We start from the raw sequence: 27,831 nt of genomic DNA on the forward strand, positions 1-27,831 counted from the left end.
GACTAAATTTGTAGATATGGTCTTTTAAAAGATAATTTAGGAAAAGTGAGGGATCTAACCTAATATAACTTGTACCTTTTTAGACAAAATTAGGATATAGGAAAGAGGAAAAATCACATGAAGACAGAGATAAAATGCCCATGTGTAAGACAAAAGAGGCCTTTGAAAGAACCAACCCTATCAAAGAATTGTCAGGAAATGCATTTCTACTGTGAAAGCCACCTAGTCTATGATATTTTCTTTTGGTAACACTAGCAAAATAACCCAATATGAGATACTAGAAACTGCGGTTATGGTGATCAAAGCAATTTTTAAAAGCATACTAATCAACAAGTTCCTCAAAATCAACCATAGGATTCATCTTTTCTTATAAAATGGCTCAAATTAAAAGAACTGAATTAAAAATGGGCTTTTTAGGGATTATAGATCTAGATTGACCAAGAGACTGCATAGGGACATATGTGTAATTAAATAGTTCATATTTTATATATTTAGACAATATGGACATTAAATATAAAATAGAATTTTCAAAGCAATATCAACCATTTCCTCTCTATATTTTATATAAAGAATTTGACCTATATTTTTCAATACTGTAACATTCATAAATACATAAATGTAACTGTACAATGAAACAAAAAGACAAATTTATTTAATGTAATGTGTATGAAGAATATTACATATGGTTTCTTCCCTAGGTAAGTACTCCATAAATGTTAACATCCTCTCAATTTCCTCTTGTATAATGGAAGGAAGGTCATGGAGACTGATTGTTGTACAGTGCCACTAGTCCCCTAGCATAATTAAACTGATTGGACTTTGAAACAATCAACTGTCATTAAAGTCAATCAGTGAAGCAACTGAAATCACAGGTTAAACCTATGGTTTTTTTATAACACTTCTGGTTTTAGTAAAGATAAGTTCTGGTTATCATTGATAAAACAACTTGGATGGTAACACAGAAAGGAGGATAGAGTCCTTTTTTTGGTAAGAATATACTTCACTAATGAAAGAAATCAATCTCACATACATGTGACAGTTTAAATTAAAGTGTTTCAGAGTTGTACAGGTTCAAATATTTTATCTTACGTTATGGTCAGAAATAAGGTTTCACCCACAGAAAGAGCAGAACAAACAGGGCAGGCTCAGTACTGAGGATTGCACGTACCACCTGAGAGAATTAATCTGTTTAAAGTTGTGAGATGGGCAATAGGCAACAGCCATGGGGAAAAGTGGCTTAGTAGGAAATCTAGCAAGCATCTCAAAGTCATAGGAACTCAAAAGTGGTGAATCTAGAGGTCCAGGTTCTGTGCAGATAAACTAACTGAAGGTGTCAGGAAAGCCTTCCATCAGGTAACACAATGTGTCTTCAGATCTGTGGACAGAGACCAAGGTATTAATTAACGCAGACAAGCAAGAACAAATCCTGCTGGCTTCTGTCCTACAATTGAGAAACTGAGTATATTATGAAAGCGAGAATCCACACACAAGTCCACAATGGGGTAATAATTCCAAGATTTGGATAATACTAAATATCAATCACTGAATACTCTTGCAAGTATTTGTGCATGGTGTTTCAGTATACTTAAACCGGGTTTCATGTACCTTCAACAGCAGGGTGTATATATATATATATATATTTTTTTTTTTAAGGCACAAATGACAATTATAAGTATGAAGGATAAATGTGATCAAATCTAATAATTTCTAGATCAAATCAAAAAGGCATCTATGTACTAACTCACTGCCTTATTATTACTATAAAGAGGAAAAAATCTTAGAAACAATCCAGCATGAGAATAAAATTCTCAGATATGGAATAAATTAATCCTGATTTTATATTGATACCAGAAAATAATGAAACATCACCTGCAGATTTCTTTTTTGAAGAAAAACTACTTGTGGGCCAAGCATTTCCATAAGAGATTTTTTTTTCCAGTGCAAAGGCCAAAGAAAAATTATATATATATACACACACATATATGTGTATGTATATAGGCTCAAATTTTTTTTCAAATATATGTATTTTGAATGTCAATTACTTGTGGTATCTAACTATTCACTAAAAAATCAAAATGATAATTTGAATAGCAAAGAATATGCTACACTCTTTACTAGGACTTTCAAAAAATACAGTTTCCAAATTGTTATATGAAACCTGAGGAAAAGCATTTCTTGGTGCATTAGTATAACTGAAGCTGAACGAGGATGCTCTGGTTCCCTTTTAATATCAGCACCTCTATACAATCAAAGAAAACAATTTCTATATGGAAGAGTCAGTATTAAAATAATGCTATGATGGGCAAAATACATTTCTTTAGGACTTTCTTTTCCTCAGTTTAAGATTCACTACTATATTCAGTTATTTGATTTAAATGGATTAGAATTGTGCTTTTAAAAATGAAAGTGTTTGGGAAGGATACACTTACCATTAATTTTGTTCTTTCATTACTTGTTTTTTCTTAACATTATAAACATGAAAATGTACTAAAGATAAATTTTTTACATTACATTCATTAGATCTATATTTTACATAATTCAATTAAATAAATATTGCACATTTCCCAAAAGTCTAAATTATTGAGTTGAATGTATAGCTATTATAAATAATTTTTTCCAGAGGTGAACTTAAGAGAGTTCTTGGTTGCAAAATTGACTTTGTAATATTCTGTAGCCTCTTAAGATTTTAAGAGAAACCCTGACTAGCAGTTTGTAGAAGCAGAGCTTTCAAGATCCACTTGTTCAACTTCCAGATTAGAGTTCTAGAGTTTTAAAATTACTTGTAGAGCTCATTTACTAGATTTCTTCAGACTGCTTTGGGAAACAAACAAAATCCTGAAATGATCTTTCTCATTATATGCACTCTGACATTGCAAGGAAGAAAACATGAAAAAATTCACCAAATGAAGAACCACACTTGTCATAGCTATGAGAAAAATATTTATAATTATGTTGGTAATAACACTCAAGGAACTTCAACAGTCAATGTTATAAGTAAGTTATTCACCTTAAGAAAAAAATAAAATAATTATACTTTCAATTTGAGTTCTCTAACAATGAGTTCATAATCCATCTTGACATTTCCTGGATATTTTGAAAATTGTTGTAGTCAAGCTTAGCCAGAACCATTTAAGAAAGATAAGTGCATGAGCCTACCATTAATGAGCTCTCTGGAGAATATAATTCTACAACCTTCAAAACTCACTGAAAACATTGAATAAACATTACACGGTATACTTATGTCACTGAAAGAAAGATTTAAATTTCTAGGTAAAATCATTATCCTCACATGAGGTGGGGACTTGGTCATGAGGTTGTGGGAACAAGCACTTCCAATTATTGAGCACCATCCAATTAACAAATGTCATTTTACTTAACCTGTTTTTAGTTTTATAAGGCAAGTGTCATGCATGAAATATAGCATCAGCAGATAATAAGCATTTAGTAATTTAGTTGTTAAATGGAGGCTTCACCAAAACTCTGTACAATAGATGACATTGTCCCTTTTTTACAGTTCAGGAAAAAGACACAGAGAGATGAACCAGCTTTTTCCAGATCACACAGCAGAATCATCTGAAATCACATGTTTATCTGGTACAAAACCTTTCACAGATAGATCTCCTGCACTGTGACTTTTGTTGTAAAGTAGATACTATTTTATTAGCTGAGTGTTATATTTTCAGGTGTTTTCTTATACGGCTGACAAAGAAATCAGAACTGATGACTTGTGCTTGGATGTATCCAGACTCAATGGACCTGTAATTATGTTAAAATGCCACCACATGAGAGGAAACCAGCTATGGGAATATGATGCTGAGGTATAGTATTTCCTGAACTTTCTTATTATTTAATTATTAGGCTTATTTATATATTTCAAAACTAAATCCAAAACTATTTTTTTCTGCAATGACAAAATTGTATTTTAAGCATGTATGTTCATATCTAATAATATTAGGATGTCAAATTAAATAAGTAGGGATTTTTTTAATGAAACTAGTTCATTAGTACAAAATAGGAATAATCACAGTTATGTTTGTGATCTCCAGGAACATGTCAACATGAATTAGACAACGGAATACTATGATTATCTGAGTGAAATGCATGAGGATGTACACTATAGGATGTACATATTGACAATGTACTCATATTTTCAGATTTTAAATTTCATACCATTGTAAACTAATATTTATAGTTCTCAACCTAAAGTTAAAATCTAACAAGATTTAATTACTATTATGAAAAAAATATTGCAAAGAATTTTTTACTATTTATCATAATAAATGCTTTACTGAATTTTTTTTTTTGGTTCCGGTGATCAAACTCGGGACCTTGCGCTTGCGAGGCAGGCGGCGGAACCACTGAGCTAAATCCCTGACCCACTTTACAGAATTTAATTAACTAGACATATAATTAGCTAAAAACATCTTACCAACATAGCGTCCCTTTCAGACAGAGATGAGCGTAGAGAAAACAACAAAATTATTGGTGGGAATTTATACCCAGGAAGTGTGTAAAAACCATTTCAGCCATCAGATGGAGCTAATAAAAAAGAAATGTTTTTCTCTACATTTACAAACAACCTCAGCGATAGCGTCATATCTTTTAGTTCTCTTTGCTTAGCAAAAGTATTAAAGAGAAGAACTCTACTTTTACAAGATAAATAATACAATAAACAGGCTTCACAAATGCAGTGTTTCATGAAATCCTGAAATATGCTCCAAGGAAAACATTTCAAAAGCCAACTGCAAAGTTTTGGATATTGCTGATATTTTAACAAGGTCTTCTTTTATAAAAGCTTTCTAAATGCCATTTAATTTGCATGGCGTTGTATTTTCTTAAATTAAGTATCAGAAAAATTTATTGAATTCTTACAGAATTTGAAACTGATTGTGTAGGGCTAATTCAGAGCCTAAAATTTATACGATGTTACCAGGCTCGTCAGAAGCAAAATCTTCTGGAACATAATTAAGGAAAAACACTAAGAATCCATCCTATGCTGCACCAATGTGGTCTATCATATGACTTCACAATATCTTACTAACCCTTTTAGACCACCATTTATTTCTTGATATGTTATTACCATCCTTTCTAATCCTCCAGAAGACTTCTCTGCTACTAAATACAAGTAGGTAAATCCGGATTCTTAATCAGTGCTCTACCTGTTCTGTGAGGAAAAGCACAGAGACAGTAGAAATCCTGCAAGTAGTATTTACTTTTTAAATAAAGCTTTTTGATTTTACTGTTGCGTTTCTTCCAGGAAGCCAAGACTATTGAGTTTATGCTAAAAAATAAGTAAATCTAGCCTACATATATTCAGAAAGGAAAGCAATTATATATTTTTGTAAGATAAGGCTGTGTTGAATTTCAGTGTACTGTTCTTAAACTTTAAACTTTTAAACTTTAAACTTCCATAGTCTTGACTCAAATTCTTTCATTTATAAAATAATTTCTGTACATAAGTGTAGATTTTTGTTTATGTTTTCTGTAAGTCAGTATCAAGGTTAATGAATACTAAGAAATTTCAAAAGAAAAGTGAAAAAAATGTAGCTTACCCTATGATAATGAAATAAGTTTTATAAATTCACTTTTTTGGAGAATAAATAGTTATCTGTTGTAATATTTCAAAGTAGTATAATTTTGTTAATTTTGCTTTTGGATTATACAAAATGCTTAATATTGAGAAATGTTATTTTAAATAATTAATCTGATCATCTTAGTAATTATGTGCCATAATTTAACTTACTCTCCTATATATTTATTTTCAAAAATAAATTATGATGTCCATCTAGTCTAATGACATCAATTTGCCAAATTTAAAAATGTATAGATAATGATGTAGAGAAATCATACAAGAATGGAACAAATATTGGAATAATATATCCCTTTATGGAAATTTCACCTAGAAATTTGATTATTTGTGAGGTCCCTAAAAAGAAGATAAATTTGTAACTAAATTGAAATATAATAACTACTTTTTATGATTTCTTTTATGTGTAAGTTTTTTTACTTAGAGTTTCTTTAGTCCATAGGATAGTTTAAATACCTGCTACCAAAGAGTTGATACTAGGACTCCTAGAAACTTGCTAGAAAAATACAATTTAAAACACTATGCTGGATACAGTAAATCCAAGGCTCTATTTTAACAAAATCCCTAGGTCATTTAGTATATGTACATTGTAATTTGGTGTATGTAGTAGACAGGTATAGTGGTGCATGCCTGTGATCCTAGCACTCACTGGGCAGGGGGGTGGAGGGGTCGTGGAGGGGGCACTGAGGCTGGAGGATCACCTCAAATTCGAGGCCAGCCTAGGCTGCATAGTGAGTTCAAGGACAGCCTGAATTATATAGCAAGACCCTGTCTCAAAAAACCAAAACAAAGCAAAACACAAAACAATTGGTGCATACAGTGAGCAAGTATTGATATATCTTTCATGGGTTTTATGCACTGTTGGAAAACATTGCAAACTTAGGAAAAGCCATGAATACACTTTGAAAGATGAGCAGAAAATGGAGCAAAAGCCTGAGAGTCGCTGATGTTGAGATGTGAGAACCATGCTCAGTAACCAACAGCTGAAAGTGGATGAGTACTACTCACTACTGCTATTACTTCGTTCTTTACCATTTGATAGCAAGGGCAAAATTATTCTTTGAGAAACATCAGCAGTAGTGCAGAATAAAAATGCATGGAGTTCACAGAATTACAGAGTAAAAATGTACCTTAAAGTTCCTTTCTCTAGCCTTTATGAGGAAAAAGCCAATGCTCAAAGATTACCATTCTAGCATTAAAGCTAGGATTTAGGTCCTAATAAAGTTTTCAAAGAAAGCTAGTTATCAGTACAATTGGGAATCTCACAGTGTGAGCAGCTGAAGTATCCCATTGCCTTATCTCCCATAGTTCTTTCAATCTTAAAAAAGAAAATCATAAGTAGGAGCTGAATTGTTGGAATGTCCAGAGAAAAATGGAAACAGTGCCATGAAGCTTCAAAAAATAAAGTCATCCAGCTGCTTTGGTTCCATTTATTTCTTAGCTAAGAGGGAAAAGAAAGAGAAAACAGTTGAGTGCTATAATTTTATCTGTTTTCTTCTGCAACTCTGAAAAGAGTCTTATAAGATAGATATTATTATTTACTTATTTTTCATATTGGTAAACTGGAACATAGAGTAAAGGCTTTGTCTAAGTTTCCACAGCCAGGTTTCTAGTTTTCCTACTAGACTACATTGCCTTTTAAGGTAATTCAAAAACTACAAAAAGTTAGATGCTTTCAATAGAGAAGTTCTAATAAGCTAAATGGAAAATAGTGTAATGAACTAATTAATGGCTAACAGTTATTCCCTGTACCAACTTTTATTCACATAAAATTTCTCTTTCTTAATAACAGGAAATATATTATATGATAAATTTGTCCCATTTAGATAGTCATAAAAGCACTGTGTGACTACGATTAATTGTTTACAAACTTCATCTACACATATTCATAGTATAATTAATATCTAGTTGCTTTTTATTTTAGTTGAGTGGAACTAAAGACAGGTAGGTAATGAATGCATAACTCTGATTAACTTTGATTTGAAAGATAGTTTCTCATGTTCCTGACTATATATTGCTTTAATAACATAACTATGAATTTAATTTGCTGTTACATTTTTTTTTGGTACTGGGGATTAAATCTAGCACTGAGCCACATCTCCAGTACATTTTTTATTTTTCATGTTTGAGACAGGGTCCCACAAGTCACTAAGTTGTCCAGGCTGGGCTAGAACTTGTGATCCTCCTGACTCAGCCTCTCAGAGTGCTGGTATGACAGTTGTATGCCACCATACCCAGCTTTGCTGCTGCTTTATAACTGACCTAGTCTGTTTCATTTGCAGATTAACAAAATTTATCTGTCTTGTCTCCAATCTCTTGAATAAATTACCCAATCAGTTCAGTATCATGAAATAGCTATTCCCACAGTGGTAAAAGCAAAAGAGAAAAATAGTAGATTTCATTTCACTAAGCAACTTTAAATTGTTTTTATGAAAGTCTGTCATTTATTCATTTTATTTTATTCAGGTTTTCATATATGCTGTTTGAGCATCGCAATTGTGTTCCATTATTTCTGAAATTTACATTTTTTCTACAATATGTGCACTTAATCACATTTCTTTTTAAACATCTAGGCAACTACACACAGGGTGAGAATCTAATTATAGATCCGAAAACTTATGTTCAGCAAACACTGTGCAACAAAGAAAAAAGGGAGCAAAATATGATGCTAAAATTAAGTCTTGTTTTTCATGTGACTGAGCAAGTTGACTGAAAAAATACTTGCTATGAATTTTATATCCATCTGCATAAAATGTTCCCCAGGGGTACAATATAAGGAATTTTTTTAGCAGGTGAAATATGTTGAATTGATGTTTACTGAAATCACAGAAACTTATAGATTTTACTTACTCCCCACTCTTTTGTTTACTTTTATCAGAAGTCAGGTAAATGGGAATATAATTTCAAGGTAAGTGATCTATAAATACAATCCATGTGTAGAGATCCTAATAAATGCAATGACTCAATTTACCTTCTGAAAGTGGAGTACATTAGACAGGTATTACCTTTTACGTCCCCCTTGACCCATACCTGTCATTTCCCATTAGAATCAATTAGTGAATAGAGATTTCAGTACATTAGTGTTGTATTTTTAGTTCTAGTTTTTAAAATATTTTAGTTGATTTTTAGAATACTCCTACTGACTGCACAGATTACATTGTCAAGTGAACATAGTTAATATTTTGAATAAAAATGTTACATTAATTTTTAAACAATTGATATTCTGTACTTGGTCAGGATGTGAAATTTATTATCTATGTGATTAAATATCTACAATAATGTGACCTGATTCTTATTCTATACTTATGTATAATAAAATAATTATTTGTCTTTATTTTAAACTATTATAATACAGATAGAGAGGTATAACTGATTCTTAAATAAACTATGCAGTCAGTTGTGTTTGTTCATTAAAATCATCAAATTTTTGTATTTTGTGTCTTTTAATGCAAAGATATGACCAATTTTATGATGTTACAGTTCTTATTTTGTCACCAGAATTGTTTCCATAATTTGATGGGAGTTGGCTTTAGTGGGAATTGTATCTTTGGAAATGTAGATTTAGAGATATTTCGTAAAACATCTTGTCTTAGACAAGAAATCACACAAATATGTGTAAAGATAGGAATCATTATTTTTTTCTTGTCCATCTTAAAATGTGTTTAAAATTATATAATATATATATATATCCCCAGAAATGATATTTTACACATCAAAGAACAATTAAGTGATTCTATTTATAAACAAAAAGTAATACTAAGTTAAGGTTCATATTACTCTATTTTCTAGTCAACATTTTAAATAAAGGAGTAGGAAAAATAGACAATAAGCTGCATGTCACCCTCTATGTTAACTGACTTCAAAATTGAGTTGACATGACAGCCTCTTAATGAGGCATTTTCAAAAAATTTGAAAAAGAACTGATGGCCAGGTGTGGCAGTGTATGCCTGTAATACCAGCACTTTGAAGGATCGCTGCAAGTTTGAGGCCAGCCTGGACTACACAGCAAGATAGCAAGACCCTGTCTAAGAAAAGAAAGAAGAAAGAGAAAGAGAGAAAGAAAGAAAGAAAGAAAGAAAGAAAGAAAGAAAGAAAGAGAGAGAGAGAGAAAAGGAAGGAAGGAAGGAAGAAGGAAGAAAGAGAGAAGAGAGAGAGAAAGAAAGAAAAGGAAGGAAGGAAGGAGAAAGAATGAAAGAAAGAAAAGAAGGAAGGAAAGAACTGATGTTTAACAACAAAAAAGAAATTGTACTCCCAATATAAAAACATGCAAGTTGTTAAATAAGCAGCATAGGATAAATATAGACAGCCTATGAAAATGAAAAGTAATTTGAAATATCCATTAAAAAGCATATATAAATATATATACATATATGATATATAATATTTTTTGTGGTACTGGGGATTGAACCCAGGGTTTTCACACTGAGCTACATCCCCAGACTCTTTTTTTTGAGACAGAGTCTCTCTAAGTTGCTCAGTCTGGGCTGGAACTTGCAGTCCTCCTACTTGAGCCTCCCAGTGTTGGGATTATAGGCATGTGCCACAATGCCCAGTTTCGCATATGTTATTTTATTTCTTTTTTATTCTGTCACTATGGCAGGAAATGGTTAACATATAGTGCTATATGACATATAATAATATAACCATAGTTACTGTTGCTGATTACTATTATTGCCATGTATATTTCTAAACAGAACTTTGTTAATTTTTGTTAAACTAGTCATACCTTTGACTTTATGGTTTTACCTCCCAGAGTCATTATCCTCAAATATAAAAGTTAAATGAATTTTGGCAGATCTATCTCATAGAAATCTTTTATTTCTTAATAGTACTTGAAGACTACTTTAATGATAGGAAAGAAAACCATAATAAGAATAGAAGATATTTAATTTTGTGGCATTGACTATATAACTATACATAAATTATAAAGTTTTGGGGAAACATAAAATATTAATAATTTTTATCTGTTCTACACAAAATACTGAAAATAAATAATATTTTGATTTTAAGCAAAGGAGACGATAATTATGTGGATTTTATTAAGTCAAAAATAAATTTTAAAATCTCAATAACATTGAGATTTCTAATTTTTCTACAGACTTTTTGCTTTTTCAAAGTATATGGAATGAAAACTATGATTTTTTTCGTGTTTATTCATTTGAGAAGCATTACTGGGGAAAATATTATGATTATATTTCCTATGAAATATTTATATTTTACTCATGCCCTAAAGTCACTTTTGCTGACCCTGACTCCCTAAGCTAAATCATTTTGTTTTTTATTTATTTCATAAAAACACTTTGTGATTCATTTTTCTTTTTAATGAAACATGGAATTCACCATTCCTAACACTAAGGTCTTTGATGCTAACTTGACATTTACCAAGAAAAGTTCATTGCAAAAAGAAAATTCACTGAAGGCAGAGAATAAACTAGCCTAGAAATTTCTAAGAGTATGGATAGAAAATTTAGATTTGCTTTAAAATAAAGTCTTCTTAACCAATCATTGTTTACTGTTATATCACCAACAGAATCATTTTATAAATCACATATAAAATATTACTCTTTCCTATCTTTATAAATCATTCCTATACCATTTTACTGTAGAAGATAGAAATCCTTTAAAAGGTAAACCCAATGATTGTGTCCATTCATAAGAGATAAACCTTATTTTTACAGTGTTTATTTTCTGCACTGTGCTTCACTGTTTTAAATTAACAAACATATTTAGCATCTCCCACAGCAGGCCCAGGGCTTGGTGATGTTGGCAGCTGTGATTTCTGGCCTCTCTGGAGCTTCTGCTCCTTAATGAAAAAAAAAAAAAAAAACAAATAGAAAGCAAGAAACAAAAAATAAATAAAATGCTTAATTATATTTGGAAAAAAAATTTCAAGTTAGGAGCCCCAGTCAAGTCGATGTTTCTTTTTCCACCTTCGTTAACTTTTCAACTGATATCTAATGAATGTCAGTGTGTATGTGGAACCATTAGAATTCACCAGGTTAGCTCTGTGCGAACTTAAGCAGGAGCAATTTGAACACCACACTGGGCAAACGAAAGCAAAGCTTTTCAGCTCAATTGTCAGCCAGATTCTTCCCCGATGCCCACTCAAGATGAAGGTAAAGCCATGAGGAGGCCAAGGACTGTAACTGAAAATTCTCTGGTCTGATCATTTACTTGAATATCCACTCACAAAATAACCCATTTGGTACTAAAAGAACCTTTTATTTATAGATTATGAAAATAATCTCTTCTATTAAAAATAATTTCTTGCCCAAAATGTCTCATCATTTGATTTCAAACCCCTCTTCATAGTCTCAGTCTCATCTCCATTTACCTCTACTGAGTATAGGTGGCTTGACAGACATTGAAGAATGCGGGCCAGAGCTCCATGGATGCAATTATTGTCACATGCTTCTCCTCTCCTATCCAGTACAAATTGTATGTTGTCATGAATGATTGATTTATTACTGCCTTTGTACTTCATTTCGTCATTATTCTTTTTTTGTTTTGTCAAACAGACCTATACTATTCTTCATGTAATCACCCAGTCCTGTCTTTCTGTAAACAAAGTAGCTGATGGCCACCATCATCCCACTGTGAAACATGCAATGATAGTGCTTTGCAAAAATGGCTACTAAGAAACTATATAAGAATAGAAGTTTTTAAAAATATTTTTGGGAATACTATTGATTACTTTCTCTAATAATTTTAGAAATTTATGTTATAGGATTTATTAAATTTATTTTAGTGCTTTGATTATGTTTGATTATGGAAATCTCAAAGCTTAAGGAAAAATTACATGTGTTATTTTTCCCTGGAGTTCCTTTTCTGTCTTTTACTTCTCAGCTGCTGATTAATTTGGAGACTGCATGTGTTAAGTAATGTTTAGTCTATCTTTAGTTAATACGTATTTTTCTGGTTTTTATTTCAAGTATATCTATACAGAAACATAACTGATAGAATATATCATGAAATATTTTCTCTCTTAGTATAGGGATTCTGAATTAAAGCTGGGAAAAAGAATAAGTGGACAATAAGATATTTCAGAAACACACATTAACTTTATAATTTTTATTCAGATTCTTTGACTGTATGCAGGTATATCATAACCTTCATAAATCTTGAAATTATTTTAATCTGAAACACTAAGCAAACACATTATTGAAGGCTAAGTAAGATGTAATTTTTCAATACTTCTATGAAGAAAACTATTTCTGAGCATTTCTTTGTGGTTGGTGAAGTGATACAGCATAAACAGTTTTTCAGAATGGTACCTTTTATTTCTCACTTGTGTGATTTGTGAGTACTTTCTCAGCAAGCAATGAAATGAATCTTTATTCAGTTCAGATCAATAAACTGGTGTGGAATTCTTGCAAAGAAGCCCATGTTTTTGATCGAGGCTATAAAGGATTTACTGTCCAGTAAATAAGATTATACATTGTCTAGTATCTTATTACCATAGGAGAAAACATGAGAAGTTACAGGGCGGTTTCTGGTTTACATGAATGAGCTAAGGATTGTTGGGAGGACACAGCTGAGTTTGGAATTTTGTGACAAAACTGGGAATCGAAGTATGGAGAGCAGAGGGCAGTAGGGGAATTGTTTAGATTAGAGCTACCTTTGAGATAAGGACATTCTGAAAGTTGGAGTAGTCCACAGCTTGTACATGAAAAAGACTTGCGTACAAGGCAATTTCTATATATTATTTTAGTGTTTAAAGCTATACACCCTAGTATGTGCAATGTCCCAAAAGGGAATTTAAGCTTCACTAATCATTTAATTTCACGAATCTACGTACAGAGTTCTAGGGCAGAGACCATGGTTCCTTCTCTTAGCAGGACAACTTGCAGCATTTCCCACAGCGGTCCTTACCACCTTCTGGAAGTTGGCCTCCTCACAGATGGCAGCCTGGTGTAAAGTTATGACATCCACATCAGGCAGATGCAGAAGCCATACCGGCTTAATAGCCTCCTCCTCACCGGAGATGACACTGTTGGTAACAACTTAGTAGGCGTAACTCCTGGGAGCCTAATGGGATGTTCAAAATTGTTTTTGCACTGAGAGAAGTGCCCGAAATTTGGCTTCGTATCAGATATTCAGATGTGGTTTTTCAGACTTGATGCAGTTCACCAATCAGAGGTCATTTTTACCATAAACCATATTGCCTAGCAACAAAGTTAACAATTTTATCTTTATTTGGATGCCCAGAGGTCATGGTTAATTATCTCACAGTCAGTTTTTAAGCAGAAGGAGAAAAAATATGTATAAGCAATTTTAATGTAAAACTCAGGATTTTCTGATGAAGAATCTGATGCCTCAGAATGATTTGGTGGCGTGCCGAAGTGTTCACAACTAGTAATTTGGGGAGTAGAATTCACACTTAGATCTATCTAACCTTAACATGTCTGGTTTTCCACTGCATTACATCAAGAAGGAGAGTTTTTTATTGTTTTAGTATTCCCTACAGTGGAAATACTTGTGCATTTTAAGGAAAAATGATACAAATATTTTTGAATTATTTGGATTGTTATATGTTCTCAGGGCATAATGATTATATTCTTGGTGGGGAGTTGGTATATTCACATAACACTTTAATTCTTTTTTCATCCCCTTCCTCACCCTCCTTACTCCTTTTGTCTCCGTTCTCCTTCACTTCTGCAAAATCTCCATATTTCCTACTATCTAATTTTATTTTGCTATTTTTTATATTTTGAGTTTCTCATATAGAAACTATGTGATATATAATCTTGTGTGTCTGATTTATTTCACTTAACATTATGGCCTAAAGGTGCATCCAATTTTCTACAAATGACTCAAGTTTATCCTTCTTTAGAGCAGAGTAGTGCTCTGTTGTGTATAAATAACCCATTTTCTTTATCCATTCATCTATTGATGGGCATATAGATCATTTCCAAAATTTCACTATTATGAGTTGTGCTACTATAAACACAGGGCACGTTTCCCTGTTATATGGTATTTTTAACTCTTTTCGAAAGATACCTAGAAGGAGAATGGCTGGGTTAAATGGAATTTCTATTAGTTTTTTGAGGGACCATACTGATTTCCATGGTGGTTGTAATAGTTTACATTGCCACCAGCAATGTAGAAGGGTTATTTTTCCCGCACAGCCTCAGATTGTCATTTTCTGTATCATTAGCAACACTTATTCAATATGATCCTTAAAGAAAAATAATTTCACCAGTCCTTATGGTGCGTGCCTGTAATCCCAGCACTCCAGAAGCTGAGGCAGGAGGATTGCCTAGAGGTTGAACCCAGCCTGGGCTACATAGTGAGTTCTCCACCATCCTGAACTACATAGTGAGATCCTGTGTCAAATAAGCAAAAAAACAGAAAAAGAAAAACAATCTTAAGGTACTTTTTAAAATTACAACATGTAGTAACAGAAAATCAGTCAAAGCATTCAATAACTCTGACTTGTGAGCAGATTCAGATAAAGCACTGGCAGTTTAATAGCACACTGGATATATGTAAAGATCACACATTTTTTAAAGGCTCTAATAAATGCATGTAATGGTAAGTGACTTTTTAAAATGTATATGTATGTATGTATGTATGTATATGTATATGTATATGTATGTGTGACCTTAGGTAGGTAACAGAAATGAAGGATTTTTTAGTTGACTTTAACTAAAATGTCTTAGAAAAAATATTTATTTTAATATCTTTTTTGTTTGTCCAAACTGGTTGGTTATTGAATTTCAGGTGTCATAAGAATAGATCAAACATGTTCTTTATCTTTTGCAATTTCTAAAAAAAGAAATTCATTTTTTAGTATAAATGGCTTGATTCCATGATTGAAAAGCAACAACAAAGGCCTCAAACTGGAAATATCCTTTACTTCTAAGCTTTGCTTTTTTAATTTCCTGTTTGTTGTTTATTAGGCATCCTCAACCACCACCTACTCTCCAGTCTTTCATGTCTCACAACAGTGTAATCCAAGGTGTTTTCAGTCTTCATCTATACAAACTACAATTGTCCAAGTAGTGCTTCTCTGTCATTTTTATCAAGCCCCCCATGCATTTGTTTTTTAGCAGTTTTCAATGTAGTATTAAGAATGAACACAAAAAATAAGATGAAAAGATTTTTGTCTACCCTTAAATTTGGTAATTTGCAACAAAAATTATCTGGGGTTCTATTTTCAAGATATAACAGCAAATCATCTCATGTATGTTAAGAAACTTGTCTTCATCTTAGGGAATTTTTTCTATTGTGTGGATGTAGGCATTGCCCAGGAAACTGAACAAAATGATATGTAATCACTACATAGAAAACATAGATTTCAAATGTGGATCTGGGAAGTCCAAATTGTGACTCCCAATGTAAATCATACTTGTATTTTACTTATATATTTTAAGATGTTTAAATGTAGATCAAAATATGGTAAGGATATTATAAAGTCAGAGAAATTATTTGTTACTATAATAATCATTCTTCTACAATGAATGTCTGAGATACTATGGTTTGTTTAGTATTTGAAATGGGAACATTTCTAGCAGTTTTGTTCATTTGGGTCACAGCTGTGACATCTATTTGTATGTTTACCAAATGGTTACTGAACTACACATGGCTAAGAAAACTAAGCTTTTGCAAAAGCTTATGAATATTTGTAGCCCCGAACTGAACTCAAAGCTACAAATGGGCTTTTGTAAAGGAGCCTGAGTTCTTGGGAACTCATGATAAAGGTTGGCCAATTTCTTTAGCCATCTGCAAATAAATGTGTATTAGACAATGATGACTCCATGACAGTTGATGTTAATCCAGACACCTGTGTATAGTTTTTTATAAATGTAACACAGTGTAATATACTAAAATATCATAAAGGATTTTCTTTAAAAGCAGGTTTATTCCTAATTGCTAGTAAAGTTGAAAATGAAATAGGCTGTACTGATTATTGGCTATCTCTTACAGAGACTCACCTTGAGACATGTTAACAGTAACCAGTGTCTCGATGAACCCTCTGAAGAAGATAAAATGGTGCCCACCATGCAAGACTGTAGTGGAAGTAGATCTCAACAATGGCTGCTGAGGAACATGACCTTAGGGGCTTAAAGACCATTTGCCCCAAGCCATGAAAGTGTCTACACTTTTATTTTTCCATTCTTTCCATTAGAAGAAAATATTAACTTTGCTGAATTGAAAGTTTTAAAATTCTTTTTAGTATCCTAAAACACAGTTTATAATTCATTTTTAGAAATGTTTGATTATTTCCCTACTAAAATTTGTATCTGATTGAAGAAGCACATTAATAAAACATGAATAATAGCAAACTGTTACTAAACATTGGAACAATTTGAGAAACAAATTGTTTGTTTTACAAAACAGTCTTTATTGTCCTATGTCATAGGGTTATTTGTGGAGGAGGCATTTTATTTTTTGTTGCCACAGTGATTGAAAAAAATAATGTAAATGCCTTATAAAATATCTTCATTTTGAAATATTAACTGCTTTATAAACTTACTCTACTGGAACTTCATGGAAACATATTGAATTCCTATATCAACAACAGGACTACATATAGGATTATGAGCACTAAACTCATTATACAAAATGTTACATTCCAAATTTTGTATTTGGAAAATATTAAATAGGATAATGAGTTCATAGATTCCTTACAAAGCATCATGTTTAAACAAAGAAAGAAAAGAATTCAAAAATTCCATTTAAGTAAGCAAGTTAAATTCCAACGAAATAGGAAGAAATTATACAGATATTGAGGGTAACAGGATGAAGCTAAACTGAAACAAGTGTCATTAAGAGATATTGTAGCTGGGTCATGGTAATTCCTGAGACAAGGTGAGAACAACCTGCTCCCAGAGTTGATGTCACAGACTCCGGACTCAGCATCATCTTGTTTCCATAAACTATGCCCTCCCTTGTCTCTCTAAATGCTCTGGTTTGTTACCAACGCTGTAATAGAACATTAGTGAAGGGTAGAGTTTTAGCAAAATTTCCAATTCTTTCACATTTAGATATTGTAGTTAGTTCATTTTTGTCATTTTTGTTTTGTATGAAAAAATATATTGCAATCAGATTTTCATTGCTGCAATATAACATCATTCTATAATTTTATCCCTAAGAGAGTAAACTCAATACACCTTCATTAAACATTTATTCTAATTAGACTGCCAAATATCATTTGCCATAAATTATGGCTCAAATAATACATTCATAATTAGGCTAGTTTTACAAGTTCTTTCCATTTAAAAACCCTTTTGTTCAAAATACTTAAGTAGTTCTTATGAAAATGAAGAAAATTCTATAAATGAGATATTTACTAATAAGCTTTTTATTTGCCACCATATTAAATACTCATAAAATTGGTCTATATATGAGTTTTATGCATTATAAGTATATGCAAAAGCCAGAGAAATTGAGAATGTGGGGAGGAAGATGGAAAATGTGTCTTCTAGAGCAAAAGATTCCACTTTTATTGTCCTCATTTTTTACTTATAAAGCTCTTATATATAGAACATATTAATAAATTTGGCTACACCTCTGTCTCTCTCTCTCTCTCTCACACACACACACACACACACACAACTTTATAGTAAAAAAGACACTTTCCATTTTCCTAGCTGGCATTCCATTCTCTTTGTTGCTAGAAAACTCCAGAAAAGAATTCTACAACCTGGAACATCTCAGGTTTACTCCTAAAAATGTAGACATCCCCCACTCCAAGGTCTCTGGGAATTCTTAAATTTACTAAATTTTTTAATAAAACTTTAAATGTCAGAGCTTTTATTTTTCAAAATATAGACTCAAGTTTATAGCAAACTTAGAATGGAACCTGAAATTCCTAAGAGGTAGTGACCCACAACTTTTAATTAATCGTGTCCTATCCAGTCAGCTGAGACTCTCTAACAATTCCATTTTCTATTTTTCCTCTTTTTCTCCTCCATTTTCTTCTCATCTTGACTAAAACAAGGTAAAATATTCATGTGCAACATAAAAAGCTTAAACTTTGAGGAATTCCTTTATTTAATAGACAGACCCTACTTTTTTATCAATCAAAATGCATATGTTACCTAGAAAATGGTGAATGATAAATACTCTAAAATATAGCTACTTCATGGAAACTGAATTGGATGCATTTCAGCTGTATTTTAAATAACTGAGAGTGTGTTTGTGGTCACTGTGAAAATATGGGATTTTCATGGTCGAGTTTCATTTAGGAAGAATCTTCAGAGACTCTTCAGCTCTTTGGATACATGCCATGATAGGTCTAACAACTTTAAAAAATGATATAAAATATAAATCACTCAAAACCCTGGAAACAATGATTAACATTGTATTTTTTTTCAAAAATGCTTGCAGTACTGAGAATTAAAAGCATGGTGAAATTCGTAGTGCATTCATCTTGCATATCACTTATCTATGGAGCTAGACTAAGAAATATTTCAAATTGTTTCAAACCATCCTCTTCTGTGGTCTTTCTCATCTCAGCTAATGCAACTTCACCCTTCCAGATATCCAAGTGAAAAATCTTTTGCTCTCTCTCCCCCCGGCCCGTCTCTCTCTCTCTCAGTGTTTCTCTCTCTCTCTGTCTCTCTCTCCATTATAAAGTTCTCTTGATGCTTTCTTTCAAATGTAACCACAAGCTAATGGTTTGCCACCATATCCACAATGTGATTTACTTCTTACCTTTTTATTTGCAAAATGTTTGTGATTTGGTGAGCAACTTTTGCTAATCCTCATCTCCTTTTCTCAATGTAATAGTCAGAGTGATTCTGTTTAATATGAATTTCATTATGACATTTCACATACACAATCTTCCAATGGATTTTCATCTGTCTTCAGTAGTATTTGAAATCCTTCATAATAATAGTCCTTACCATACACTCCCCCCAGTCTACTATACAGACACAGACACACACACACACACACACACACACACACACACACACACACAGTTCACTTCACTATACTTCCTCTCTTTTACCATTCCACATTTTACTTACTCTACCCTGACTCCCTAGCAAATTTCCTTCTCAATCTTTGGCTCCCTGGGCCCCACAGAGCTCTCTCCCTCACTGTCTTTAGGTCTTAGGCAAGCTCTCTCAGCAGTAAGGCAAACCATTGTCCCACTTGCTGTCTGCATCTCCTGAACTTCTGACAAACTATAATTTTACCTTTTTATTTCAGCGTATCCTTCTACCTGCATGAGCCCACAACCCAACATACATCTCTAATATGTCTCTCTTATTTTTATTGTTGTTTTGTATTTTTTTGTTTGTTTTACATTACTGGGGGATGAAACCTAGGGCTTCACACATGCTAGCTAATTGCTGTCCCATTGAGCTCTACCCACCGCCCTACAAGTCCTTTTAAAAGCCAGGGTCTTTGTCAGTTCTGTTCACTGGATATCCTCAGCATCTGGTATAGTTGTTGGCACATATGAAATATTCTTTAAATATTTCTTGAATTAATAAATTGAAAAGTATGTTAAAGTTGCTAAGTGCTACAGTGTTGTACTTTTTTTGTATTTTATACTTTAGTGTCCAGTAATATATTTACATAGAATTTGCATAATTTTATCTCCAAATGATAATTTTCTTCCTAACATCCTTCATATTAAAATATGAACTATATGTTATTTTCTATTATAAAATATCCTGCCTTATGGAAATGAAATATGGCATTTTATAGAAATGCTGCTACCTTATATAAGTTGCTTCATTAAGCTAAAACTAATTTTAATTTTAATTTTCTGGTTATGTTCAGTGGGCCACTTTTTAAGGGTCTAAGCTTTTGACTTTTGGAGGGAGATATATGTACATTCCCTTAAAGATTGTATTTTCATGGTTTCATACTTACTAAATTTATTTTCCAAGCAATCCTATGGACAAAAGATAATTTAAAATCTTTAAAAAGCTTTACAAAAGCTTTACAAAGCTTTAAAGATGATCCATCATTAGTTTTTATGTTTCTATGTAATCAGCCTGAGACCCAGATACATAATGTAGTTTGCCCAGGGATTATACAGCTACAAGCAGTTTTGCCAGCACTCTTCATTGTTAATGTTACCTAATGTATCACTCAGAAATATTATTAAAAGGGCACAGTAATGAGAAAAATGTCTTCATTTAAAACTTTCTTATTAGAACATTGATTATTTAGAAATATTTAAATTTTTACTATCTTTCATGCTTAAATAAAATTAGTTCTGTAAACAATAAGACCTGAAGGAAAAATAAAGAGATTACCTGAAAACAGCATGATTATTGAACAATGAAATATCCTAGCATCATTTGGCAAACAGTTTTAGGGAAATAAAGCAAAGCCTCTTCAGTAGCAACTTATGAAAAAGTCTCTCTCATTTACTTTATAATGATATTAGTTAAAAGTAATGTTGGCCTACAAGGAGCACAGAGAATTAGACCATCTATAACTGTGAACATTTGATGTTTTCTACGTTATGCAGCTTCAAAGATGGCAAGATAATCAGCAGATATTTCTAAGCTTCCCATTGTAGCTCTCTAGTAAAAATAACTCATAACTTGATTTTACATTGGTGCTTAGAATCAGCCTAATAAATAAAAAGAAAAAAATAAAGGGAGAAGAGAGTATCTTCTCACATGCATTGTTTTTACCATTTGTGAAATGATGATCATATACAATCACAGCTACTACATGTGCATTTCATCCACAGATGCTAACTCCAGTGTCAGAGGAGCAAAACTTGTATACATCCTTAAGTTAAAAAGTATGATGATTTCACAAGTACAAAAAATATTGAAGAAATTCAAGCTTCTATGGATGTGTCACCACCCACAAATGGACATTCTGCATAACTGATAACTTTAAGTCTTTAATAAATTTCCTACTTTATTGGGCAGCACACATTCAATTGTCTTAAAGCAGCTTGTTTCAGAATTCAGCCACTGCCTACCCTGTTCCAAAATATGATAAAATATGGAAAATAAAAGATTGGCAATTCTTCTGTACAGTATAGGGTGTGTCTGATGTGACTCCACTATGTTCAAACTGCTATTAAATGTAAGCTGTTGTATGATTTTAAGGTGTTGAATGAACACCAGCAATGTGTTTTAAATACTTTGTGTAAATCTGTGCCCAACTTTTATTTTATATTGTTCAATAAACTCTAAAGGAAATTTTCATTGTATGTGCTTTTAAAATCCTTCTGAAATAGTAGTGATGCAGGGCAGTATGTTGTTAACTCTTTTAAGACAAAGGCCACTTCTGTGGTACTGTGTCATCATATATATATATATATATATATATATATATATATATAATGTTATCATTATATGAAGTTATCATTTTCCTTTTATTTTAAGCCCATTTTTAATGACTTTGAAAATGAGAAATTAAATGATTAATGCTATATGTACATTTATTTTTTAAATTTTAATTTTCATCATGCATTCAATTGGAGCAAAAATGAATATAAGCTACTGCTTGATTCTAATTGTACTTTCAGCTAAAAAAAATAGCACAAGAGAAACAAGAAGTTGATGAGCAAAACTTTTTGGGGGGGAGCTTTTGTGTTTTCATGTAGTCATAGCTAGAGAGAAGTCATTTCAACAATGTTTTAAATATTTGCTTGACACACAATTCTTTAACATTTATAAAAGTAGGTTGTGCATAAAGAATTAAACATTTTAAATAATGTAAGCATTACTAAATGGTACAATTGTTCTTTTGCTGTAAATTTAAATATTTATACATTTTTGTAGAATTAAAATATGCCAATTTAGTTTTTCTTTGTATATGTTGTCTTTTTAAATAGATAAACAATTTCACCATTTCATATTCATGCTCCATGTAGTAGATTATTTAAGTGCCTACTAATTTCTCTTAGGAGCAAGAAAACCTTGTGATCCCCTTACAGTTTGAAAATATATGAAAATAGAAATATTAAAATGTGTGTGATTATACAGCATTGTTTTTTTAAAATTTTACAATGATTTGAGACTAATCTTTAATTTCTCTATAAAAATTACATGAAAAGTGATAAAAATCATTTTTTAAGAATATTATGGTTCATACCAAATTGGTCTCAAAATAAAGTCTTTCAAGATTAGTGGTGGGTGAAACTCTCTCCGCAGCACTATTTCTCAGCTTCAACTCTGCAGTCCTAGACACTGTAAGAATCAAGGAGGAAAAAAATCACTTAATTTGCTAAGACAGAAGAAGAAGAAGAAAGAAAATCAGGAAAGGAAAAAAAAAGGGATCAGAAAGGAAGGAATAAAGGTAAGAAGAAAGGATTTCAATATTTTACATTTGCATAATTTTATGTAAATAAAATGCAAGTAAAGTGTCCTTCATATCAGGTTTGTGTGATTTAGAAGTTCACTGATTTACAAACATCCTGAGTACCTCACTGGTTTTCCCAAACTCTTCTATAATTGTCAGCGAGTATAAAGATTATTGTCTAGATTCTGTTTTTTACACTCAAAGAGTCTTTACTTAGCTTTTTATAAACCAGTTGGGACTCCATGGACCCCACTCTGCCGCTCTTGTGTTATTCTTGTCTCTGAACACAACCTTACATTTTCAGTGCTAACCAGGTACTTAGTTTAACCTGATAAATCACACACATAAAGTTTGGCAAGGTCCATAACTTACCCTATTTTGCTTTTCTTCAATGCTTGGTAGAAACAACCTGAATTTATGTTCTGAGCCTGTGTTTTCCTTCTTGTGAGCCAAGGAAATGAAGAGGTGGCCTCTCTGCTGACTCATTGTTTTTTCTGACAGAAATTATCTTTGCTTTATGATATATGAGGGAAGATATTAATTACCTCTATTAATCTCTCCCTCTATTATCAGAGTTGTCAGATAGTGAATTCCTTTCGACAGAAACCTCTTCATCAATTTAGAAAGTTAAGTAAAAATCTAGATAAATGTGCAAACACCTAAAACAAGCTTCTCTACAACAAGAGACACAGGAACTTGGTGCAGCAGGCACCCTTTATCTACCACTCGATACCTTACAAGGTAGAAATATGAGATCAGCACTGTGTAAAAAACCCACCCAGCACAGCACTGTGAATAGCAGTCTTAAGATTAATGAGACAAAAAAAAAAGTTTAATGAGACCTGTGCTTTCAGCTCTTGGATCTGCACCTTGATTTCTCCCTGTGAATATGTGATTTTGTGTCTTTAAATTATGGTATAGGGTTAAATTAAGTATACAGAAGCTGTCTTAGTTACTTTCTTAGTGCTGGGACAAAATACCCAAAACCCAAATTAAAAGGAGGAAAAGTTTATTTTGGCTTGCAGTTTGTAGAGGTTTCAGTCCACAGTCACCTGGCTTCAAGGCAGGGTGGCATGGTAGAGGAGCATGACAGAGAAACAGTTCATGATGGCGTGGCAGGCAGAAAGCAGCACAACTTTTGTATTCTTTCTCTTTTTATTCCATCTAGGATGCAAGCCTATTAGTTGGTGCCACCCACACCCAGGGTAGGTCTTCCCTTCTCAGTAAATCTGTTACCCACAGCCAGCACTATGTTAAACCAATTATCAGACTAACCAGTGTCACATCATCATGATCCTGTCCCTCACAAAAGCCCTACCTATGAGCGGCTGAGGTTTTGGGTTTTGTGGGGGGTAAGTCTTAGATAGAAGTCATAACAGAAGCACTTCGTTTTTTTTTCTACTCAAATGGAACAAAGTCAAGTGTGAATCCATTTTCCTCACATAATAAGCTCTTTAAAACACTGGTTGTTTGAGCCAAATTAGAAAATTTATGGACATTACTACCTTTGTCCTTGAATATCTGTTTTTCATTTCTTAAATTTGTACCTAACCTAGTGGCTGTCCCCCACTATCTCTCAATATTGGATACTTCAGGGTGCCACCCTTAGTCTTTTTCTCTATTTGCCTTCAGGACCTGGGCGATCTCATCTAGAAACATGGATTTCAATACCTCTGACATGTGAATTACTACAAAATTTCTCCATTTTAAAATGTTTGATATTCAACTATTTGACATCTTCACTTGCCTGTCAAAAATATCTCAATTTCAGTATGTCCAAAACTGAACTCTTCAGCTTTATCTATTTTCTATAGTTACAACAGAATACCTTTAACTGAGTACTTTATAAGGAAAAGAAATGCATTTGGTTCACATTCTAGAGTTGTGGACGATCAGGAATATGGCACTGGCCCCCTGAAAGGTCTTCCTGCTGTGTCATTCCAGAGACCAGGCAAGACCAAGAGAGCAATAAGGGGATCTTCTCACCTTTGCTTTTATAATAAATTCACAATCAAAATAACTAACTTACTCCTGCAATAATAATCATAGCCCATTCATCGGGAAAGAGCCCCATATTAGGTCCCTACTCCCAAAACTCTTGCTTTATGTATGAAGTTTCTAACATGTGAACTTTGAGGGGCACATTCCAACCACACCAACCCCAAGGAGATTTTCTATTTCAGTTAATGACAACTCCTTTTGCCAGTTGTTCAAGTCAAAAATCTTAGTATCATTATTAGAAAATTATATTGATTCCCTTATCACAATAGGTCCTGAATCTAACCATTTCTTTTCATCTCCACTACTGGTTGTGGCCCAGACCATCCAAATATGTCAAGAATCTGTTTGCCAGATTGCTTACACTCCTGGCTCTTCCCCTCCATTTTCAAACAGAAAAGGAATGATACACAAAATGCAACCCAGATATTTTCTTCCTGTGCTCACAAGCCTACAACTTCTTTTGCAAAAGCTGAATGACTATGTCATTATCAGATCCAAAATGACTTATCTCTTCCCCTAGAATGTTTCCTCTAGTTCACTTCATCCCAATCACTCTGTCCTCTTTATCATTTCTTTGAAGAAGTTGGGTTCACTTTTGGTTTAAGGCCTCTACCTGGAATACTTGTCTAGAGGATCCACATGCTAACTCAGTCACCTTGATTACAACTTAAATTCTCAAAGAAATCTCCCATCTATCTTTTTACTACAGTAGCCCATATCCCATCTTTCCTCTAGTTATAGCAATCCATTATCCAGTTACATTTTTTCATAGCATTTAACATTTGCTTATGTATTGCCCGGTTTACGAGTTTTATTAGTTTTGATTTTTAGTTGTTTATTCTGTCTCTTCAATTCTCATACCTATCAAGCACACACCACTGGTATATAAGAGCAGGCATTTTTATTTCATTGTAATACATTGCAAAAATCTTGAATATCTGGCATGTTCTAAATACCCAACAAATATTTAAGTGTCAAGTTAAATTCCATCTTTTCTCCTGACTGCTGGTGTACCATAATTCCATGCTATGGTTGAGAGAGTGGGTGGGAAGTGGAGCAGTAAAAGAAGGACTTTAAAATTTTTCTTGTTCTTATCTATGTTGATAGATTTTACCATCTCTTTACTTTTAACATGTCCTCCTACTAAAAGGATTACAGTGTCTTTCCTCATTGTAAAACTATTAATTTTTAAGGGAGGGGATGCATTTGGAACTTGAGACAACTCCATAATTATATGAGTGTTAGAGTAATTAAATTTGATATGACCCAGATGGGAATTTTTCCTCTAATAGAAGCATGGTATTTTGTGATAGGATAATGAAATGTTAGGATGACAAGGCAGCTGGGATGTGTTCCACCCTTGAATAATAAAATAACATTTGCTATTATACACAAACTATTTGTACAGATCTATCACAATTTCTTATTAAAGCTTATTTCTAAAACTTACACATATACTACTTATAGATTCCCAAGGAAACATACATTTAAAGAAAATTGCATAGCATAAATTTGGATATTCCAAATTTTTTTAAATATATTGAAATCAAGTCCTTTTGTTATGCCTAATCAGGGTCAACATTCACGTGCTCCACTCTGCAGATAGAGACATGTGCTTAGTGTCAGCCCTGCACCATGACATTCTCTTATCTTTCATCTACCAAGGACAGATTCAGAAGTCACTAGCCATTCTATAGCTATTAGGAGGTGGGAATGCACATTCTTATTAGCTCCTTTGCAGGACACAGGCTCTGCATACCTAATGAGTGTTCTTTGTACCTTATAGAAATCTCTTTATATACCAATAAAAGCACAGAAGACTCATGTCTGCTTAGTTAACCACTCTGGCCAGTGTTATTTACACTGAAATGGATCCAGATCTATAATTTTATACCATAGAGTACAGTGAAAAGAGTATGACTTTTGAAGCCACATGACTTTGGTTGACATCTGATGTGGGCCATGTGGGCTGGGGTGAAGCTTCCTGTCCTTATTAGCCAACAGTGCCCACTTCTGCAATGCTGCTGTGAGAGTTGCCAATGATTCAACTACAGTGCATCTCACACTATACTTATGTAGCATTCTTGGCTACAATGTGCAGATTTACCTGAATCAGTCATGTTCATTATTGATTCCTCTATGCAAAAAGAGGATGTTTTCAGTGCATAAGAAATATCTGGGCATTTTCCCCCCTTGTTTTCTCACTGTGTATAGAAATTTGGATTCTTTTTTCCACCATAAGCAATCTATAAGCCATGTTTTGCCTGTCTTCTTCCACAAATCAGTGAAGTAGAATTTAACCTAGAGCACCCTGAAGCACATGCATTTTGTAATTTAGGATATTTATGTAAAAACCTCTTCAAATCAGTTTCTCTAAAAAGCATAAGTTGCAGAAGAAAGCCCAGAATACAAACATTTTTAGCCATTTTTCAGTAGATACCATACTAAAATACAAAATTCTGTCTATGTTAAGCTATGAAAATCTTTAATGATAAGTTTTGTAGGCAAATATTTTGAAAAGATTTCCAATACTATTGAGATATTGCTGTTATTTCCAACACTACTGACTTACTGCTGCTTTATTTCTTACAGGATGCTATTTGTTGCTAAGCTAAAATTAATGTACATGTGCTTGTACATGAGTCATTCTAAAATTCTGATTCTAAAAGCTGAAACTCCTTACCCATTGAACTTAAAAATATTATTTATTATCAAGAACTGAAAGTAAAAACCATTTGCTTTCTCCACAATGGCCTATGAGCATATTTTCTGATATTTCTTTTATAGCTAACTTACTCACAGAGAAATCTACTAAGTCAAAAACATTTGCCAAGTCTCTGCCTGCCTTGCAAGTGCAAGGCCCTGAGTTCTATCCCCAGTACTAAAAAAAAAAAAAAAAAAAAAAAAAGCCAACAGATGAATAGTACACCTTAGGTACAGTTTGTGCTTCTAAACCTTGGTCAAATGCTGGGTTCTCTTATAAGGGTAAAAAATGTTGATTTGTA

At 32.8% G+C, this 27,831-nt stretch overlaps 1 protein-coding gene across 6 annotated transcripts in view; it reads left to right on the forward strand.

Moving 5' to 3' along the window:
* Galnt13 (polypeptide N-acetylgalactosaminyltransferase 13) overlaps positions 1-21,726 on the forward strand; it is a 568,495-nt gene extending 546,769 nt beyond the window's left edge. For 5 of the 6 annotated variants that reach the window (XM_004835936.3, XM_087196087.1, XM_087196081.1 and 2 more), the window contains 2 exons: positions 3,684-3,818; positions 16,517-21,726. In XM_004835936.3, coding sequence (XP_004835993.1) covers positions 3,684-3,818; positions 16,517-16,657 — 276 coding nt within the window. In that variant the 3' untranslated portion in view covers positions 16,658-21,726. Of the gene's footprint in view, positions 1-3,514; positions 3,595-3,683; positions 3,819-16,516 lie in introns of those variants that run through there. The other variant, XM_087196104.1, reaches the window with a different exon arrangement.
* Positions 21,727-27,831: the final 6,105 nt, after the last annotated feature.

Source organism: Heterocephalus glaber, unplaced genomic scaffold (genome assembly GCF_053883595.1).
Source record: "Heterocephalus glaber isolate CG9 unplaced genomic scaffold, H.glaber_assembly_v1.0 deba00000347, whole genome shotgun sequence".
NCBI classification, from domain to species: Eukaryota; Metazoa; Chordata; class Mammalia; order Rodentia; family Bathyergidae; genus Heterocephalus; species Heterocephalus glaber.